Here is a 22,146-nt window from a genome sequence, read left to right as displayed (position 1 = left end):
GTGTTTCATCACGGGAGTGTCTCATCACGGGGGTGTCTCATCACGGGGGTGTTTCATCACGGGAGTGTCTCATCACGGGGGTGTCTCATCACGGGGGTGTCTCATCACGGGGGTGTCTCATCGCGGGGGTGTCTCATCGTGGGGGTGTCTCATCATGGGGGTGTTTCATCATGGGGGTGTTTCATCATGGGGGTGTTTCATCATGGGGGTGTCTCATCATGGGGGTGTTTCATCATGGGGGTGTTTCATCATGGGGGTGTTTCATCATGGGGGTGTCTCATCATGGGGGTGTCTCATCATGGGGGTGTCTCATCATGGGAGTGTCTCATCATGGGGGTGTCTCATCATGGGAGTGTCTGATCACGGGGGTGTCTCATCACGGGGGTGTCTCATCACGGGGGTGTCTCATCACGGGGGTGTCTCATCACGGGGGTGTCTCATCGAGGGCTGCTGTGACTGGTCTCCAGTGTTCTGGATTTCTCATTTCATGCACATATTGATGAAAAATCTCCAGTTGAATGATTAAGGATATGCTACTATTAAATTTGTTACTTTGTGAAATCATATTATTTTCTTCATGCAGAACATTTAATAAAATTCAACTGAAAAACAACCTTTTCAGAAATCGTCACAATAATGGAATCACAACCATGAGCTCGTTAACATCTGACATTTAACTTCACATGGGTTATCCAATCATAACAGAGGTCATTTATCAAAGTCATAAAGGTACCTTAGCAAAATATCAGAGAGAGGATGAAAAAAACAAAAAAACATTTGGTGCCAGATTTACTAAACAGGACAAATTAGTGTCGGAGAGGAAAGTTCTGTGGATGATCTACTGACAATGCACAGATTAAAGAAGCTCATTTTCATAATGACCAACGCAATCTACAAAGAGCAACTCTCACAGCATGTCAAGCGCTACATGGGTTAAGACATGCATTAAATAATGGTGCAAACAACATTAACAAGCGCAAACCTTAGTAAATCACCTTGCATGATTCATTTAAATCTCCTACCATAAAGTTTGGTCCGAAAGGGAAACTCCTACAAATGCATGCAATAAAGTCAGCCGCAAAAATGCCTTTTCATTGTTAATTTTACACTGCATGTCTTTAGTAAATCCTGACTGTAGTTTTTTTTGTGTGTGTGTACTGGTGCAAACTGTTAGTAAATCTGGCCTATGACTGTTTTTGGGCCACGAAACCCTGGATTACAATAAATGTGTTGAATATGAATGCTTGAAAATATATTTGATAGTGTTGAAAATGTTGAAAAGTAATTAAGCATGGTCCTAAAATAAAAGCGAATGTACAGGTGCGTGTGTGTGTGTGTGTGTGTCTGTGTCTGTGTCTGTGTCTGTGTCTGTGTCTGTGTCTGTGTGTGTGTGTGTGTGTGTGTGTGTGTGTGTGTGTGTGTGTGTGTGTGTGTGTGTGTGTGTGTGTGTGTGTGTGTGTGTGTGAGGACGCTTATGGCTCATTGTGTTTTACAGAAACCAGACCTTGCAGAGAAAGCCACAAATCCACCTACACAGACACGATTCTATGTTCACAACATCATAACACGCTTTGGGCCGGTATACAGTAGTTGTGTCTCCTGAATTGCGTGTGTGTGTCTGTCTCCCAGAAGAAACACTCTCCCACACACACACATCCACCATATAATAGGCCCTTGCGAGAAGAGCAGAACAGTGCACATCTTGGACAGGCTGTTCTTGTCAAGCCCACCTCCTCCAAGAACACAACACATGTCCATCTGTTAAATCCATTACAGTGGGCCAGAGCCGCACAACAAGAGCTCTGTCATTTCCTCTGCGGCGTCCCTGGGGTTTGACCCGCGTGTCTGTGAGGTGAATCACGGCGCCGATCCGCACTCTTACACTCTGTGAACGCATTAGACTGCTGTTTAAAACTACCTACCTTCAGCTGGGACTAACAGGTGCACAAAGAAACATGAAGATGACACTGAACAAAGAAGGCTCTAGTTTCTTCTCAGCTTTGAGTCTGCAATCTTATATTAAAGACAGCAGTAGATGAAACTCAACAAGGTTGTCACAATTTGCAGATATTCAAACATACAGTACCTACACTACTAGTCAGAGAACTGGAAACATCTACTCATTCTGACTATTTTCCACATCTCAAAGTATGTAAATCTGTGAATAATAAAGTCACATGAACGAAAGTTCTCTTAAATTTGAGCTGGATTTCAGCTCTGCTCATTTTTGTTTTGTTTACTTTATTATGAAGAATAATCACTACTGGGAAACTGATTGCAATTTTCTGCCATCATGTGAATAATATGTACTCATGTAATCCATAAAAAGTAAATGTAATCTGATCAGGAGCATTTTAAAATATAATATAATATAATATAATATAATATAATATAATATAATATAATATAATATAATTACAAGTATTTACTCAGATTCCAAACAGTAAGTACTTTCATATTAATATATATAATATATTAATATTATATTACATTTTAAAATGCTCCTAATCAGGTTACAGTTACTTTTTATGGATAACATGATTACATATTAATCACACGATGGCAGTAAATTGTTCATAAATGATTGATTCTCCCTGATTCTTCTTTTTTCTCTGCTTAATTCACTTGATGTTGATAACAAAGAATGAAACATATTTTCTTTCTTGTAGTTTTTTATTATTATTTATATATTTATTATTTATTATTATTATTTATTATCCAGTTAGTAAAAGTAATCTAAAAGTAATCAAAATGTAGTCCGAATGCATTACCTAAAATAGGTAATCTAATAGATTACGTTACTAATTATAATTTTTGTCATGTATTTTGTATTTTGTAAACTGTAACAGACTACAATTTGTCAGTAATCTACCCTGCACTGAGAATAATATCCTCATATGCTGTAAAACACAATTACTGACTGAACAGCAGACAGACGTTTAGACTCTGTTGGACAAATTAAGGCCGTTAGCTTTTTAAAATCTTTCTTAAACAAGGTCTAATAAATGAAGGGTCGAAGTCCTCTGAGAAACAGCAGAAATGGGCTTTGGAAATGTGCACTGAACACTTTTCATGAACATGGTGTTCGGGATACAGGCACACATTTGTAACAGAAATCTTTTTTCTTGACATTTTAGACGTGAACGAGCCATAAGGAGTTTGTGTGTCGATGATACGTTCTTATTTCCCATGAATCAAGCAGGTAATTTCAGCCTGTGGAACTGCTGACTGGCTGGACAGGAGTGTGTAAATGAGGGCTGGTGGGTAATAGACCCCTGATGGTCTCTGTAACCTCAAGCTGAAACACACGTTCATATTCTTTTTTTCTTTTCTTTTTTTTTTTTGCTATATAAATAAGTGTAACGATGTGGTCAGCAGCCACAAAGACGAAGGAGATTTAAAAACAAAACAGGCTTTATTAATAATCCAAACACTCTGAATGAACTTGCAGGAGGATAACGCGAACCACACAGGGCTTTATAAACAGTGGTAAAACAAAGGAATGTAAACTCACATGTGAAAATAATATGCAACTATTGCAACAAACAAGGACAAAATCAGTAACCAATGCCAAGACTAATCAGAGCAGGGGAACAGGAACTAAACAGAACATCACATATGTCAAAATAAAGGTCCACTTAACAGAACATAAACCTGACAATAAGCTCGCTGGGATATTGTTTGTGTAACTGTTCCGATCCTCAAATCTGCGAGAGTCTAAGACTGCTGATATTTCCCAACAGTATCCAGCATCAGCACTGCTAGTCTCGTTCTAGACAGGCTGTCAGTCAGTGCAGTTACATTGTTACGCCACTAGGTGGACTGTCTTTGAGTCATTAAAGCAGCGCTATTCGGTTGTTAAGTCGTGACGTAACCACTTTCCGATAATACTCTTTCCGGGTCCAAAGTCCAGGTCCTCTCTACCGCTTTCGCTAGTGTTTTGGTTATTATTGAGTGTTTTTACAATGCAGCAGTGCTGTGTCCCGTGTCCCGAGCTAACTCACTTCAACCTCGTAAATCTTATTTTTCATTGATGCCTGGACTCTACCCTTAATTATGTCACCTGAGTGATGAGCTACACTAACCACTCTGTTGGTGTTAAAGGAATTTAAACCCTTTTTGACCGCCAAGGGTGCCTCACTAAGAAGGACGTGATCGTAAATAAATTTACAGGTTCCACCATTGTTATTTCTGGACGAGAGGAGCGCTTGGACCCGGAAAAGGCTAAACGTCACGCGTGACGTCAGACTTAACAATCGGATACAGTTTTGCCAATTTTGCTCGCGGGTTTCTCTATAGAGCGCCCCCTACAGCTTCGGAATAGATATTTAACAACACTGTCGTCAAAACTCGTTGACGACTCTCCCCCCTCTCATCTCATCATGTGCACTTGTTTTCAAAGAAGCCGGCGAACGCACAGAGCCATGTCCACTGAGGTATGTATGATACACAGAAGGCTAGCATATAAATGTTTAGATAGTGTATGTGTGCAGTGCCGTAAAGCAATTCGTTATATCGCGAGACCTGATATCACGTGATACTTCCTATAAAATAAAGTTTAGATATAGGGGTGTATAATCATTGTTGTCTTGCCGAGATACACCGGTCTCTCCAGGTTGGGTTGTAGACTCATGGCTACAGAATGACGCCGATTCAACGAATAACGTTATTGGCCAAATCAATTCAACAAGGTAACAACACAAGCTTTGATTGGATCTCACTCCGGCCAACGTTTGTGATCAGCTAGCGAAATTAAATCTATTTTTATACTTTTATGTGCAACAATTGCCGTTGGAAACAATCGGTAATCTTTTTGTGAATTATTCATACAGCCAAATTAAAACAATTATCCAGACAGCTGCTGGGTAACAATCAACTACGAGATACATGGACTTGGCCCACCGTCTAGTTATGTTGAGGGAACCACACCGGTCAATACTGTACATATACAGCAGTCAGAGATGGAGATGACTGATGAAATAACATTTTACTTTGAATTAGGAATGTCATATAAAGATATAGTGCGCTCTCTGGCATTAAGACATGAGTACGTAAGTGAAAGACACCTGAAGCACATTCTTAAGTTGAACACATTCTGTCTTGAATGAAATACTCGGGTCACGAATAACGTCCCGTTTCAGGCAATAAACAAAAACAAATTATGAGAAACTTACAAATAACAAAAGTAAATTATGAACGGGGTAAAAGGAGGAGCCCGTATCGCGTGTGAAGATTCGGTTCCCACGTTATAAAACTCGTAGCCACGAGAAACGGATGCCGTTCGCTCAACATACGATCTCGTGCCCTCAAGATATTATGACGTTCCCACGAGTTTATATGTTGTGGCCACGACAAAACTAAGTGCAAATTCACTGAGCATCGGTACAAATCACAATCGTAGACAGAGTCTTACTTAAGTAAAAAAGAGCAAGTTGGTAAAAAAAAAACATTCTTCACTTTTGTCATCATTAACGTATTTAACATTCAATGCACATGCATGAAGTGTAAAACAAGAAGGGATGAAAAAAAAAGAAAACAAGTGATCATCGGTGTTGCTGTGGTTTGCTTGCATTCCCCTGCAGTCGGCTTGTTATCACAACAGCCCTGGAAACATCTCCCAGTTCCAGAAGTCAAGAGACAGAGCTGTGCTTCAAGTTAAGTTTTTTTTGTGTGATATTCTTTCAAAAAGAGTTGGAAGGACATGAGTGTGGGTAAAGAATGGCAGAATTTTCATTTTTGGGTGAATTGTTCCTTCAACCTTCACAAATTTATGACACACAAAAATAACTCATTTAGGAATGAATATTGGCTAGGTCAGTGCCTGAAGCGTTAACAGCTACAGAATGAAGCGCAGAGCAGAGAAAAGCAAAAACCCGGACATTAAATCCCACATCTGTCCTGAACAATAACACAATCCATTTAGCACAACATAAAGCCCAGAGTCATTCCTGAGCAGGACAAACATGAAGTGGTCATTATGGAAATGATCCGGCTGTGTCTGTGTTGTTTAATTTGCGTGTTGTCAGTCGATAACGCACAGAACTTTCCACTCACATCAGCGCTTTTATGGGATTGCGCTCTCACACTAATTTGTCCTGTTTAGTAAACCTGGACTGGATTTCCCAAAACCTTCTTAACGCAACGTCGTTCTTAAAGGGGTCATATAATGCCATTTTTGTACAAGCTAATATGATTCTTTAGGGTCTAAATTAAAAGTTTGTAATATACTTTAATTAAAAATTCTCATTAGTATTGTAAGAAAACACTAATTTTACCTGGTCAAAAACAGCTCTGTTTTCAGCACGCCGTTTAAGTGCATGTGTCTTTAAATGATAATGAGCTTTGCTGACCCCGCCCCTCTGTTCTGTGCGGACACCGTTGGTAACACAATAACACAATAACCATAACGCGTTGTTCATTATAAACGTGGGATAATGAATTATATTGAGAACGTTGTACATAGAAAACATGCCGTAATGTACCCTGAGTGTAAACCTTGGCCGCATTCATCGTGAAGCGTGCTAGCGATTTGCAAAGATTAATATAAAGATTAATAAAACGTTACACTCAGTTCTCCTGGAGGTGCAGCAGGAACACGAATAGTTGATACCGATCCTTTTTTCAGGAGAAGCTTCTTAGCAAAACCAGCTTTATACTGACCCTAGTTTATAAAGCAGTCTGGTGTGTGAAATGATTCACGCAAACATGAAAGCATTGACGTTGATCGTGGGGAATATTCCCTTCGAAAACAAACTCAGCCACTGCGTCTTCAGCGGTTCGGATTTAGGAACATCAAAATGATGCTGTGTTCCTTATTACACCCAAGAACAGAACACCACAATCGCTTAGACGCCATTCTGCTCCAGCGTATCAACGATGGCGGACTATGATGACAGCTCGCTCACGAGCGAGGGCGGGTCTGTGTTGAAACGCTGCTGTCAATCAACAATCGTGGGAGGGGCGTCCGACCGTATGATGTCACATGGTCAGACGGCTTGATTTGAGACTGGGGAAAACATATAAGGAGATAAAAAAAAAAAACACTGGATGGATTTTTATCATTATATGATGGTTGTGTACAGGCACTGCCAACACACATTTCAGTACAATCAACTTGTAAAAGTGCATGTACCATTATATGACCCCTATAAGTTACACCTTAAGCTGTACCTTATCGTTAATACGTGTTTCCTGAAACGTTCTCAGTTAAGTATACCTTCTGTAAGTCATACGTTCGGAAGGTTGGTCTGGACCTCTCTGCTCTCTTAGCTTTACCTTATCACTGTTGATCTCAGTCTATACGAATATAATAATTCTGAAGTTGTAATACACCCAGTGTTCAATTAGGCTAATTCAAGTGTTTTCATGCAAAGAATAAAATTGTCATTTCACAGATTTTTGTTAGCTTTTTAATTATTTTATGCAAAGGTACATCAGCTGGCAAACCATTTGGCATTAAAGGCTTGAAGGGTTAGTTCACCCAAAAATGAAAATGCTGTCAGTAATGACTGTCCCTCATGTTGTTCCAACCCCGTAAGACTTTCGTTCATCTTCAAATAAAAGTTAGTAAAGACATTGGTAATATAGTCCAAGTGACCACAGTGGCTCAACCTTAAGTTTATCAAGTGACGAGAATACTTTTTGTGCGCAAAACAACAACAAAAATAACGACTTTGTTCAACTATTCATTTTCGTCTGTGTGGGCCTGAGTGAGTTATCGTAGTGTAGCAGCGCAGCGCTTCTTGGTTGTGCGTCAGAACGTAGGCTCACTATTGGCCGACGCTGGTCATGTGTGTGATGCTACGTGTATTCATTCGGGCCCACACAAAAGAAAATTAATAGTTGAATAAAGTCGTTATTTTTGTTGTTTTTTTGCACACAAAAAAAATATTCTTGTTGCTTGATAAACTTAAGGTTGAGCCATTGTGGTCACTTGGACAATTTTAACAAAGTCTTTAACTTTTCTGGAACGGCAAGTTTTGATCCCTTAGAAGCCTATGAAGGAGTGAGACAGCTCTCAGATCTCATCAAAAATATCTTAATTTGTGTTCCGAAGATGAACGAAAGTCAACATGAGGGAGAGTAATTTCTGACAGAATTTTCATTTTTGGGTGAACTAACCCTTTTAGAGTCTCTTTAAAGGAACACTCCACCGTTTTTTGAAATAGGGCTTATTCACCTTCTTTCCCACATTTAGATAGGTGGGCAAATGCATTTTTGTCTCAGTGCATGCATTGTTTTAGTTTGACAGGGTCGGCGTGAGCTTAGCTTAGCATAATGAATGGAATCCTTTGTTGCCAGCTAGCATGTCCTGAATAAGAGTGATATAAAAAATAAAAAAAACCCTACCTAATTACTTCTTGTGGCCTGCGTATTCACAACAAGCACAAATAGCGATGCAGATTAACACTAGGCGATTTCCTAGGCAGATATTGACTTATATATTAAGGACTATATTAGGGGGAAGCACAGGCGAAGCACTGCTACTTGGGCGTGATATCTCTGCGCCCAAGTAGCAGTGCTTCGCCTGTGCTTCCCCCTAATATAGTCCCAAGTCAAAATCTGCATAGGAAATTGCCTAGTGTTAATCTGCATCACTATTTGTACTTGTTGTGAATACGCAGGCCACAAGTAATTAGGTGGGGGGTTTTTTTTATATCACTTTTACTCAGGATATGCAAGCTGGCAACAAAGGATTCCATTCATTATGCTAAGCTAAGCTAGCGCCAACCCTGTCAAACTAAAACAATGCATGCACTGAGACAAAAATGCATTTGCCCACCTATCTAAATGTAGGAAAGAAGGTGAATAAGCCCTATTTCAAAAAACGGTGGAGTGTTCCTTTAAAGGGAATGATTGTGGTGGGGAGTTTGCTTAAACTATGGCAGCGATACAGCGAATAGTTGTGCTAAATCAAAGACGGCGCCGTCCGCGGAGCGCTTTCAAAGGCCAGTGAAAGCATACTGTCAGTTCAGCCCTATTCGGACGCTAACTGTTTCTCATGGGATCATACGGTATTTTCATCATTTACAGGGATTAGTCTGTGATTTTATTGCCGTCCGAATCCACACCACCGTGTAAAAAATCCCCTGTCAGATTACCTCATGTTTTTTGACAAACACCAAGGTCGTGTGGTAATTTAATTGCTGTCTAAATACACATCTCTGCGTTTACAAGAAGAGATCACTTCAAAATTCACTGTTTAAATCCTTCATGATCACAGCTGAGCACCGTACATACGATATACACTTTTATTACTGAAATTCTGTTTATGTTACGAGGTCCGACAAAAGTTGCACCACCACAACCAATTTTCGACCCGCACAATTTAACTAAACACCCGGGATTTAATCAATCAATCATAGAGCACCTTAACCCCGCCATAATAAGATGCCCGGAGTCTCATCTCCCGCTTCATTAATTAAATGATATAATAAGCCATCGAAACAAAGAAGTATAATAAGAAAAGTATTTATTAGTTACATAATATAGGAGACAAAAAAAAAAAAAAAAACGAATTACCTCAGGAGGGGGAAAAGCCAAAATAATAAACCAAACTCAAACTATCTACCGCAGTACACCTCTTTCCTTCTCAAAATAAAGAATAAAATAAACTACATAGTCTTATCTCCATGCTAACCTCAACACCCACCTCCCTACATACGTCTCCTTTTGTTACACGGGTGATTCAACAAGAATTCACATCATGAATACAAGCAAGGTTTCGAATAACGTCGATGGTACAACAAGGCTTAAAAGAAAACTTAAGGTAAACCACGAAGTCGGGAGAGAGGAGAGCTTGTGGAGGAAACATCCAAACACGCTTAAATCAAAGCCGCCATGCCACTTATGACGTCATCGTAATGGCGTGCACCTGTATGCGCTCTAACAAGCGCCGCTAGGAGAGAAAGAGAGAGAGAGAACCACAACAACAACAAAACCACATGCACAAACACAACGAAAAAAACAACATCATTCATCAAAATCATTAAAGGTGCTCTAAGTGATGCCGGGAGTGTTGACATTCGAATTGTTGTCAAACAAAACGGAGGCTAGCTAGACCCTCCCTCCTCCTCATCCCGTCTCCTCCCTCCTCCCCTCCCTTCCGGCATAAAGGAAAGTCAAAGTAGTCACTAAAAACAAAGTTAAGTTTTACTGATACTTCATTCAATGTGTAATGTCACCAAGTTAGATAAATGCTTTTATATATTGCAGAACAGAATGCAGAAAAAGAGAAACATTGTCTTAAAATCGTTTCGCCACCTGAGGTTATAACTATAACGTTAGCTCCCATACAAGGACGCAATAATAGCAAGATAACGTTAGCTTCGCGTTTCCCAGTGAGCATAAACAACGGCGGTGGCGTAAACAAATTTAGTCAAAGTTGTCAATAGCCTATAAATGAACATTCAAATCCATAACAAACAGTGGGTGAAAACAATCATTCACACAAATTGTCGCACTACTATGAATTTGCTTGACCATTTACAATAGAGATTGATCGCTAGCTGCTAGAAACATATATTGTATTCACCAAAGCTAACGCTGACTGCATAGTTCTAGCTAATTACATCCTTCTGTTGGTTTGGCGAACATGAACGTCAGTTTAGAAAGAAACATGGATTTACCTGTTCTGCAAAAACAGAGCAACTGAATGTCGGATTGGAAGCCCTTCTGCCGGCGGAGTTCTCGCCACCTTTCGAGGGTTTTTCCGATGTAAATTCGGGACTTCGTGCGTTCCTTATCCTTGTCCCTTATCCTTGTCCCTTATCCTTGTCCCTCTTCTTTGCAATTTGTTCATCGGAACGTCGTCTCTTTAGTCGTGTGTCGGCCATAATTCAAACTTCCCTCTTCATGCTTCTCTCTCCTCCACACACCCCCTTCATGTGTACGCGCACTAACCCCCCAAACCCCACCCTCCAATGCTTCTTGTCGGTGATTGGCTGGAACACTGTTTGTTGTGTTTCGTGGTGCGGGTGAGCCCAGTTTGTTTTTGTTGCCGTTTGTGGAGCCTGTGGTGTCTAGAGAGACCGCGTTTTTTTACAGTGTGTTCAGGGGACAGGCAGCTAGCGGATAGTGAGGAGATGTTTGCTGTATGTGACAAAAAATGTTTTGGCCTAAAAAACGCGTGACATCACTTAGAGCACCTTTAAATTAAACAACGTAACAGTTTACAAGAACAATATTTCATCACAGCTCCACCTCAGCGAACGAAAAGGAGAAAGAACAATTTTAAAATATGTAGGCTAGGCTATTATAGGCTATTATAGTTTGGATTATTTTTATAATATCCCATGAGTCCTAATAAATGCAATGTCAACTATTTCTGAAGTGATTCGTTTATAAAGAACACCGCTTTACTCTTTCACATAATGCAGAGAAACAGCCCCAGCACAAGAGAATACATGATTCTCAAGCCATCGATATCAGCAGATTCAGCAGCATCGTCACGGACAGCACCGGGTAATGTCGCACGAAAGAAGGTTTATCTTAAGTAACCTCCTGAGGTATAGTTTGGGAAACACGCCTAGAAATGGTATACCTTTAGAGTCTTCGTAGCGCGCTAAGAGAAAACGTTATCGGGAAATCCAGCCCTGGCCCCCTAGAGTCAAGCAGCAAGGTTAAGTTACTGAAAAGCTTAAAGGGATAGTTCACTTTGAAATTACATTTTGGTATGTTTTAGCTTACCTCAAGGGCATCCAAGATGTAGGTGTCTTTTTTTCCGCAGTAGTTTCAATTTTGATATTTTCAGGTCAAACCGTTCTTGTCTGTCAGTCATATAACGCAGGTCTATGGTCACTATCTCAAAGAGCATGCACAGTGAAGTCCACATTAAACAATTCCCCATCGTAAGTACACATTGATGGCCTAAGACACGAAACGAGCGGTTTGTGTGAGAAAACGAACAGTATTTATATCGTTTTTACCTCTTGTACACATCCGAGATCACGTCCGGCGCTTTCCGGCACTTGCGTAGACTAACCCAGAATGCGTGCACACGTCACACACCAGGAAGCGCACGCGCCCTCAGATCACTTGGACGTGGTTGTGTAGAGGTGAAAACGACATAAATACTGTTCGTTTTCTCACACAAACCGCTCGTTTCGTGTCTTAGGCCATCAATGTGTACTTACGATGGGGAATTGTTTAATGTGGACTTCACTGTGCATGCTCTTTGAGGTGGTGACCATAGACCTGCATTATATGACTGACAGACAAGAACGGTTTGACCTGAAAATATCAAAATTGAAACTACTGCGAAAAAAAAGACACCTACATCTTGGATGCCCTTGAGGTAAGCTAAAACATACCAAAATTTAATTTCAAAGTGAACTATCCCTTTAACGCTAGCTGTGATCATTGACTACGTTTACATGCAGCCAATAACCCGTTCAAAACCGGGATATTAGCAATAACCCGGTCGCGCACGGCCATGTAAACACCGGCAAAAACCCGGATATGCTCTTATCCCGGTTTTTAAAAACCCGGATATTATCCCTGGGGTACCCCTTTTCTAACCCGAATATTTGGTCATGTAAACGCGTATCGGCATATCCCCATCAAAAGGAACATTGATTTGTGTTCTGCGCATGTTCTATTCGCAAGGAATCTTGGTATTTTGAGTAGAGACGGCGCATACAGAAACCCGCGTGCAGTATACCGGAAGTAAACAAGAAGTAGAGGTAAACATGGCGAGACGCAGCACAGCACCAGACTTTTGGAGCGAGGAGGAAATCGCAAACAAAGGCGATCGCTATCTGCCCCGAACTATTCATTATCCGCGTGCTGCTGCTGTTGTTGTTGCCTTTGGATACAGGAAAAAGAATCGGAAATGACGCACATTGCGTCTTAACGTTGTCCGTACGTCCAGACGCTAACCGTGCGTCGCCGTTTACATCGGGATATTGCCAATTGATTACAAATTCCATGTATACAGGAGTAACTCTCTCTACTCACGCATGTAAACGGGTTATTCCGAATGTTTCAGAAACCCAAATAGTGACCTTAACCCGACATTTGACAGCATGTAAACGTAGTCACTGTGATTATATATCAAAAATCACATCTTTTTAATACTAGTGTATATTTTTCTTAATTTTTCTCAACAGTGACAGTTTCCACAAGTAACCCGACGCCTCTGACTGCTAGTCAGTTTCGTCTCTATATCCCACAACTGCAAATTTTCAATGTAATTTCTCTTTATTTGAACATCCTGCAAGACAAGGAGCCTCTAAAAAGAGACCCTAGGCCCAAACAAGATCTTAATCCTGCCTTAGCCCAGACTTTGCTATAGTTTAGAAAGGCTTCTGCATCTGGACCTAGTGCCTAAAAATGCTGTTTAGCCAGCCGTGACTCATCTGATTGAGAGCCTTATTTTCACCTTACCTTATGTAAACCTCGCTCCAGACCAAGGAGATATCAATTAGCTTCAGCTATGTGTATATTACTCTGCATCAGGTCAATAACTAGTTGGCATGTCTGTTCTTTCTTAACAAGGTATATGTGGATAGTGTTACAAATGAATTAATGTATAATTCTATGCGTGTATTGTGTGTACTTAGAGCCTGTCAACATTAGAGCGCCACCCTCAGGCTGAATTACTCAAGGACATTAGACCTCTGCCAAAAGTGTGTGTGCATGTGTTTAGCGATTACAATATAAAGCTTACAATCTGTTTATCCTAAGACCCAGAATCTGCCCTACCTAAATTTAAACTCAGTGTTTAAAGTGTTTAGTGCGACAGTGTTTAGCAAATATTTGACTTTGGAGATGAGATTTGGTTCCCCTGTCCCATGTCTCTATGACCTGTCTGCTGGTCAATGGCACTTGAAATATCAAACTTAAATAATGCATGGACCAATCACAACATTGGCTTTGAGCAGCCTGCGTCACATGACATTTCCACTGTAATACATCACCTCTGATAAATGGCCCGGCACGCCACGAGAAAATCATGAGTGCAGACAGCATTCATATTTCATAGATCCGTGTCTCTTAACATTTGCTTTGTCGTAGGTCTCCGATGCGGTGCACCCACATTACATTTGTAATGCGTGGCAAAATACATAAGCCAAATATAATAAACATTTTCTCTCCTCGGCTAACAGCATGACTGCTGTCTCATTTATCTTGTGAAGCATTATGAATTCAATCACATTTTCTGAAAAATGAAATTGAGAGTGATAACAACGTTAGCCGCGCTCTCATTTTTACACACACACACACACACACACACACACACACACACACACACACACACACACACACACACACACACACACACACACACACACACACACACACACACACAGCATACTGACTCCACTGAATCCCTCAGCCATACGTTTACTGACAATCTAGAAATCCTTTACCATTGGAATAGACATGGCAAATGACAAATGTGTAATATCATCATTATTCTCCTCGAGCAATAACGTTAAAGAGGCCATCTTATGTTTTTTAGAATATGACTTATCATGTAGTGTGTAATATTGTTGTGTGTAACAAGAACAATGTCTACTTTGCCCCTTCATTTTCAGTGTTTTTGTTGTTTTTATAATGTTCCTGTCAAGATTTGTTCTCATGTTGTGTGTGTAAACACATGGCCTGTGTTTTGGGCTATGTGACTGCGTTGTCTTGTGTTGTTTACCACGCCCCCTTGTTCTCCTCGTTAGTCTTGATTGTTCATCGGTGTCACCTGTGCCCTGGTGATGATGTCTCTTATTTAAGGACCTTGTGTTTGTTACTCGGTGCTTGTTCGTTTTGTATCTTGTCACCCTGTTCTGTTTATTCCTGTGATCGGAGTTTGTATCCTGCCTGTTAGTTCTAGTCTCATGTTATTGTCAAGTTTATTAGTCTAGTCCTGTCAATGTTCGTTTGCCCCCTCGAGGGTCTTTGTTTTCTGTCTGTTTAATAAATCCATGTTTTATTTATTACTGTCTGCGTTTGGGTTCATATCCGTGTCTCGTGACGGTTCCATTTTACAATTTTGTGTTCGGTTCTGGGAGATGTGGAAGATTTTATTTAATTTGACTGAATGTGCACTAAAATTAACTATTATTCAAATCAGTTAAATGATTATTAGGTTGCATAAATTAGGTCAGCCGGAAACCGAGAACACTTCCCATAACACCCGATGTACTCGTTACTAGGGCTGTCACTGTTGTTAAAAAAATACTGTTTGATTTTTGAGACACAAGTGTTCATTGAATCGATTGTAAAATCGATTTTCCATGTCTTAAGACGTTTCCATTTTAAACGGCAAATATGGTCAAATCCACGGACAACTAACAGGCGTTAGGACGAACGTAAAGAGGGCGCGCCGCGCTTGAGAAGTGCACAAGTCAGCAATATTCCTGATGATTTATTGGCGTGAAGTTTCGTGCACAATGACAAACAGGAGTGCAACATTCTCGAGAAACAATAAGCAGAGTCTCGAGAAACAATAAGCAGAGTCTCGAGAAACAATAAGCAGAGTGGACTGCCATAACATCAGTGAACAACATCACTGCAGGCTTCAACACTGCTGTGTTTACGGTTAGAAATGTCAAACTAATTTCGCCTGCGTAGGAGATTGTAGCCCGTAGCCGAATCTGTGTCTGTATGCATGAGACTGTCTGAATACCGACAGAATTCACAGTTTTGTAGTAAGAAGAGACACATTATGCAGAAGTATAATTCGCTGTGTGACGCGCGTTCGCATCGTGATGAGCCGAACGTGCTTTGAGAGAAGGCCGATAAAATCGATTCCCTATTTTCGTTTTCGAAACTTGTGTTGGTTGGTCCGATCAATTGTGCAATCGATTTTCGAACGTAAAGTGACAGCCCTACTCGTTACATCCTGCGCCTAGACACGACCACAACACATGCTGTAGTCAGCCGGATCCGGGCCGTATCCAGATCAGATGGTGGACCTGCGCCTAGACACGACCACAACGCATCCCTGAATTATCAGCAGAGATTGTGTTAACTAGACTCTCCTCTGTGAAGGCCTCATCGACACGACAGCCATCAGCACTGATCCTCAACAAACTCGTCTCCATACCGGCGTGACTCCGATCTTCAATCAGATGAACTGGATAATATTCGGAGTGTTCTGATCCAATCTGACTTCTGACCTGTAATGATGCCTGAATCATAATCATACACTGTTCTCTCATTGGCCAGAGGAGAACTGAGCGACTGAGCCTGGTTTTTTTCTCCATTCTGTCACTGATGGAGTTTTGGTTCCTCGCCACTGTCGTCTTTTTCGCTTTTTTTCACCTTTGTTGCCATTGGCTGTTGGCTTGCTTAGTTGAGGACATTAAATTTAACATTTAATTTAATATTCAACAATAATATTGATCTTCCTGCACTGACACCATTATATGAGAACTGAACTGAGCTGGACGACGACATCACGGTTTTCTCCAGAGCGGCTATATATATAAAAATGAACTAAATTAACTTTTTTACAACACAAATGAACCATCACTGAACTTACTTAAGCTGGACTGTGACGCTATTTTCTTCTGGAGACAAACTTTGTTGAATTGCTCTCCTGTTATCTCTGTAAAGCTGCTGTGAAACACTATGCACTCTAAAAAGCGCTATAGAAATAAAGCTGACTTGACTTGACTATTGAATCAAAAAAAAAAAAAATTATATATATATATATATATATATATATTGTTATAATACTAGATAATCAATTTAACTAGTGTTAAATGTACTAAATTGCAACTTCATCATTCGAACTGTGTCTAATAATGTACCAGGCGCATTACAGTTCATGCTGACTCATTTAGTTGCTTTATTCTGAGGAGAGAGAGAGAGAGAGAGAGAGAGAGTCAGCACACAGATGGACAGATACAGGGAAGAAACGGAAAGAAACTGGATACATCATCAAAGATTGAGAGAGAGACGCATGCAGGGAAGGGGAACAATGGAGCGGAGCATCAAAAGAAGAAAAGAGGGACTTCCTGGAGAGTTTATGAATCTTGGGAGTTTAACAAGCCACCTATGAAAACATTGATGATGGTGTGTGTGTGTGTGTGTGTGTGTGCCAGGGTAATTCATTTCCCCCCCATATGACTCTAATACGGCCCCTGCGTGAGGCAGAGGTCAAAGGTCAGGATCCTTCATTCACTTCATATGTGATTCAGCTTACTGGCCAACACTACATTCATACTGAAGAGTTCATTCCTCAATGAAGAGTGCGTTAATAACCCGAGCAAATGAGCCTTCTGAAAGAAGTATTCTGTGAAACTTTAACACACAGTGAACGTCTGGAATGAGGACAGAAGCTGTAAAGCTCCAGTAAAGTCAGGACATATGCTCAACATGTGCTCTAGATCACGAGTCTTCTGGAGACACGAGGAACAGAAGAAAGACATGCATGTTTGGAATGACATGAGGGTGAGCAAATGATGGCAGAATGATAATTTTTAAACTGTTTCTGTTTTTGTCTGTCATAGAATATTTTTTTATTCTCTTGTTCTGTAGAAAAGCACAAATGTTCTGTTACCCAGGAACCAAACACTGATCTGAACAACCTGATAATGATGCATCATGCAAAATGGATCTTGAGAAGAAGAGAGTCATTACAGAACATATTGTGCAAAAGAGTGTAGCTTTGGGGGTACAGTGTGTCCCGGGAGCAGAAGGACGCCTCAATTACCCCTAAACGCTTCACTGTAACCCTAGAAAACATGCAGTATTATATTTGATGCGAATATTTCTAAGGCCTCTAAATGATGAACGTGATCAAGACTTTGCATCTCCTGCAGTTCTTCTGTCTCTGATTGATTTAGACTATTTTATCCAGTAAAAGTCTTTCAGTGTAACTGTACAAACGTCCTCCTTCAGCTCGAGCTTCACGTGTCTTTCTGTGTCAAATCTGCCCTGATTTATCAAGGAAACGCAAGAATAACTTTGATATTGTTATTATATTTCACCTGGACTGAAGCCACTGAGGTTTACTCGATCATCCAGACATCATTTATAATATTAAAAAATCATGTGTATAAAATATAATCAGGATTTTGAGGAAGGTTTATTTGTTCTGTTCTGTAATGCATTGCATTGCATTTAAAATACAGAGCTTTAATCATAAAACTAAGCATTTAACTATCATATTACTAAGACATTATTGGCACATATTGATATTTATATGCATTTTATGCAAGTATCTGCCAAACTGTTATAAAGATCTCATTGATTTACATTACAAGCACAAGAATTTAATCTTTTTTGTCCATATAAATATAAGCATTTGCGGCAAAATGCGTGTTTGGGCCTCTGACATTAAAACATTAGATTTTTCTATGATCTATTCTATTCTATTTCTAAATATCATCAGGCTTTATGGGGTTATGGCCACATTTGACTACGGTACTAATATGCACCGTTTAGGGGTAAATAATGTACAGAGATGATCTTTTAAAGGTTCTGCTCCAGTGACAAGCTGTGCAAGTATTTGGTTTTCTGTCAGAGAGCATTGGGTACTTCAGAGAACAAATGAAACTCTACATTTGCAGTGTGTAAAAAATGGAGCCGCTCACCTCAACCCCATCAACCACACGCTGCCTCCAACAGAAGAGTGTTGAAAATATCAAACCACATTAATCTCCCCAGCTCTCTCTCTGCCATTACACTCAAAGCGTTCTCTGCTCAAACATAAATAAGCCCAGAGGCCATTCGTGTTGCAGGCAAATCAACGTCAAGCAATCGGTAAAACATTGAAAACAATCCATCAGAGCGTACTTTTGCATCTGTTCATCAGCGGTGACCAGGATAAAGTCAGACCCGATCGGTCTGGGCCATTCATTGGCGGCGTTGTGGAATTACCTATTGATTTTCCTCCTCAAGCATTCTGAAATCTTTCTCTTTTTTCTGACAGAGGTATTACAGAGACAAAGCCTGAACGTGCATAATAGCCACAAAGATGCTTTTCTCCCTCTCTCAATCCATCCACATTATCGTTCGGGATATCTGGGGTCACTAAGAAATTCATACTTTTTAATTCAGCAAGGACAAATTAAATTCTTAAAGTGACAGTAAAGACATTTATAATGTCACATAAGATTCTATTTTAAATAAATGCTGATCGTTTGAACTTTCTATCAATCAAAGAATCCTGAAAAATAAAATGCATCAAAGTTTCCACAAAAATATGAACTGTTTTCATCATTGATAATTATCATAAATGTTTATTGATCATCAAATCATCATATTAGACTGATTTGTGAAGGATCATGTGACACTGAAGACTGGAGTAATGATGCTGAACATTCAGCTTTGATCACAGGAATAAATTACATGTTACTATATATTCAAATAGAAAACAGATGTTTTAAATTGTGATAATATATTTTTTTTTTAATTACTGTTTTTTGATCAAATGAATGCAGCCTTGGTGAGCAGAAGAGACTTCTTTCAGAAACATAAACCAATCTTCATGACTGTAAACTTGTGACTGGTAGTGTATTGATCTGCAGGAACACTATCAGACGGTTATTGACCTTCTCATGGTGACCAATGCGCTCTTTTCAGCATCACCTCCATTTCTAAACACTCTTTCTGTGTCATCAGTGAGAGAATCCAGAGAATACTGACTCTGCGTTCCTCTGTTCCTCTGCTAAAAATACTCCCAACATCACACACACACACACACACACACACACACACACACACACACCTGCTGATGGCACAACGAATGTGAATGTGCACACGGGTCAACTTACATACACAGAGCTGAGAGAAAGATGAAAGATGCTTCACGTAAACCTTTCTTTGTGTTAATCGTCTCTGCTTCGTTAAACGCTAAACAAATATCATTCACACAAGCATCTCTGGAAGATTCAGATGTTGAAGAAATGAAACATTAAAGCATAAAGCGGCGTGATATTAAAGGCCACTGCATGGGCCCTGCATTGATGCTCACATCAGCATTGATTTTCCTCAAGGGTTCTGCACGAAGAAAGCTTTGAGTGCTTGTTTTAGAAAGCTGAAGGCAGATCACTGCTCATGTGTCAGACTGTTAGAGACGGCATCTACAAACAATTATGAATTTGAAATAAGATATTGGTAAATCTTTAAGCGCTAATAATAGCATAGTTTGACTAACTTAAAATCAGCCAATTAGCTTATTTTAAATTCTAGCTTGTCATTGTTTTAACAAATGTTTTCATTTGTCACACTTCTGACTTGGCTAGATCCCAAGCTTACAATCACATACAATCACATAGAGTAATTCATATAATTTTACTTCTTTTGTTTAGTACATTTTACTGTGAGATTTTACTATAAACAACTAGAAGACAATAAACAAGATTTAATGTCTTCTTTTCTCTTCAGTTGATTTCATCTAAGACTGTGTCTGGAAGTCAGTAGTTTACTGTAAAATCTAAGTCAAATTTACTAAACAAAATATGTGAACATAAATGTGAATATATATATTTATGTGAATGAATACTCAGGAGAGTAAATGTTGAAATGAAGTGTTATTTTATGTGTTTTTGCACATAATGATAGTGGAGATCTGTAAGTGTTTAATGTGATTGTTTAATTGGGATTTAAAGGGTTCTGTTGAGTTTTGTGGGTCACCATTGTGTTGAAGAGCTTGAGCTTCAGTCCAGGATGAGCAGAGAAACACTGATGTTTTTTAGTGGACTCAAATGAAATAAGATCACAGTATAAATATGAAATGAGTTTACACAGGTTTTAATTCATACTGTAAAGATTACAGTAAAGAACTGTAAATTCACAGCTGCTCTTGTTTTGCTGCTTATACAGGTGTGCTGTATTTTTACAGTATAATTGTAGTTTATGATTTACGGTAATCTTGTAAAATTTACAGGCTTAAATAAGTTGCTGTATTTTTTTACAGTGATGGTGAATTACAAAAAAAATACAGTAATAAACAATATAATTTCTTACAGTGAGATGGTTAAAGACAACTTCATAATGTAAATTCGCAGTAAAACAATTTTTGTGATGTCAGCATCATTTTACTTCACAGTAATTCGTAAGAAAATGAACCAGCATGCATTAAATGTACCAATGAAACACTACTTAAGACTGAAGAGAATCTACTTTATAAGGGGAATTGTCACAGCATAACAGGGTTGAATAGAAAGCACAGAGCAAACCAAATAATAATGAATGATTATGTCATGATGATTTAAAGGTTTTTAAACAAACAACAAATACTGTCCACTATATTAAACAGAGTCTATTCGATGCAATATCTTATCAGTAGCAAATTTTGGGCAAACCGAAAACAAATAGCATCGTTTGATTTCTGCCAGTGGACCGGATTACAGAGCCATTTATTTCACTATGAATCACTATCGCCACATGAACTCGGAGAACGCGTAAAGCGCGCTCATCTCCCGCTGGCTGCGCGCGCGCGCACACACACACACACACACACACACACACACACACACACACACACACACACACACGAGATCCGTAGATCCACTCACCTCTCTGCTGAGCTCCACAACTCCGCCATAGCAGCCCGACGAGCACGAGAAAACCAGGTGTGTTCATGTCCCAATCTGCCTGTTGTTCATGAGCGCTCGGTCGAACACCAGGAGCAGTCCGGGATCCTTCAGGAACTCCTCCAGTGACTTTGGGAAGTTTGGGTAGTTTGGGAAGCTGGTCTGGCAGAGCCCTCCTATCCCGGGCGCTTTGAGGAGGGGGCGTCCCGTCCCGGGATCACATTCCTCTGCGTTTCCTCTCCAGGAAAACTTCTACAGTATCATCTCTCTATCTGCAGAAATAATCCCTCAAATCAACATAAGGGATAAATATGGAAATATTCTCAACTCCATATATTTTTAATGGATTAAGTGGCTCAAATTACTTTATTTTATTCAACAAATTACATTTGTTCCCAGTTTTGGATAAATTGGTATCCCTGTTACCCATTCTGGCATAGTTTTTATGATGTTATGTTTTAGTTATTATGAAATAAATGTTCTGTTTACTAGCCAAATAACACCAAGCAGCGCTTTAAACTGTAGACACTCTCAGCACTGTAAAAAATAATCCTGTAAAAAAATAATCCTGGTTGCCAGCATCATACAGTAAAAATATGGTGTGTTACTAATTTTGAAATGAACAGCTAAATACCATTTTGTCAGCTACAGTATAAAA

General features: G+C 39.7%; 1 protein-coding gene across 8 annotated transcripts in view; it reads right to left on the bottom strand.

Annotated features, from left to right (window-relative positions):
* lama2 (laminin, alpha 2) overlaps positions 1 to 21,697 on the bottom strand; it is a 253,413-nt gene extending 231,716 nt beyond the window's left edge. For 5 of the 8 annotated variants that reach the window (XM_082147796.1, XM_082147795.1, XM_082147797.1 and 2 more), the window contains exon 1: positions 21,471 to 21,678. In XM_082147796.1, the coding sequence (XP_082003922.1) occupies positions 21,471 to 21,537 (67 nt within the window). In that variant the 5' untranslated portion in view covers positions 21,538 to 21,678. Of the gene's footprint in view, positions 1 to 21,470 lie in introns of all 8 variants that reach the window. The other 3 variants (XM_082147801.1, XM_082147798.1, XM_082147800.1) reach the window with 3 other exon arrangements.
* Between the last annotated feature and the right edge of the window lie 449 nt (positions 21,698 to 22,146).

Source organism: Leuciscus leuciscus (assembly GCF_965113295.1).
Source record: "Leuciscus leuciscus genome assembly, chromosome: 19".
Classification (NCBI taxonomy): domain Eukaryota; kingdom Metazoa; phylum Chordata; class Actinopteri; order Cypriniformes; family Leuciscidae; genus Leuciscus; species Leuciscus leuciscus.
This window is presented reverse-complemented; position numbering and strand designations above follow the sequence as displayed.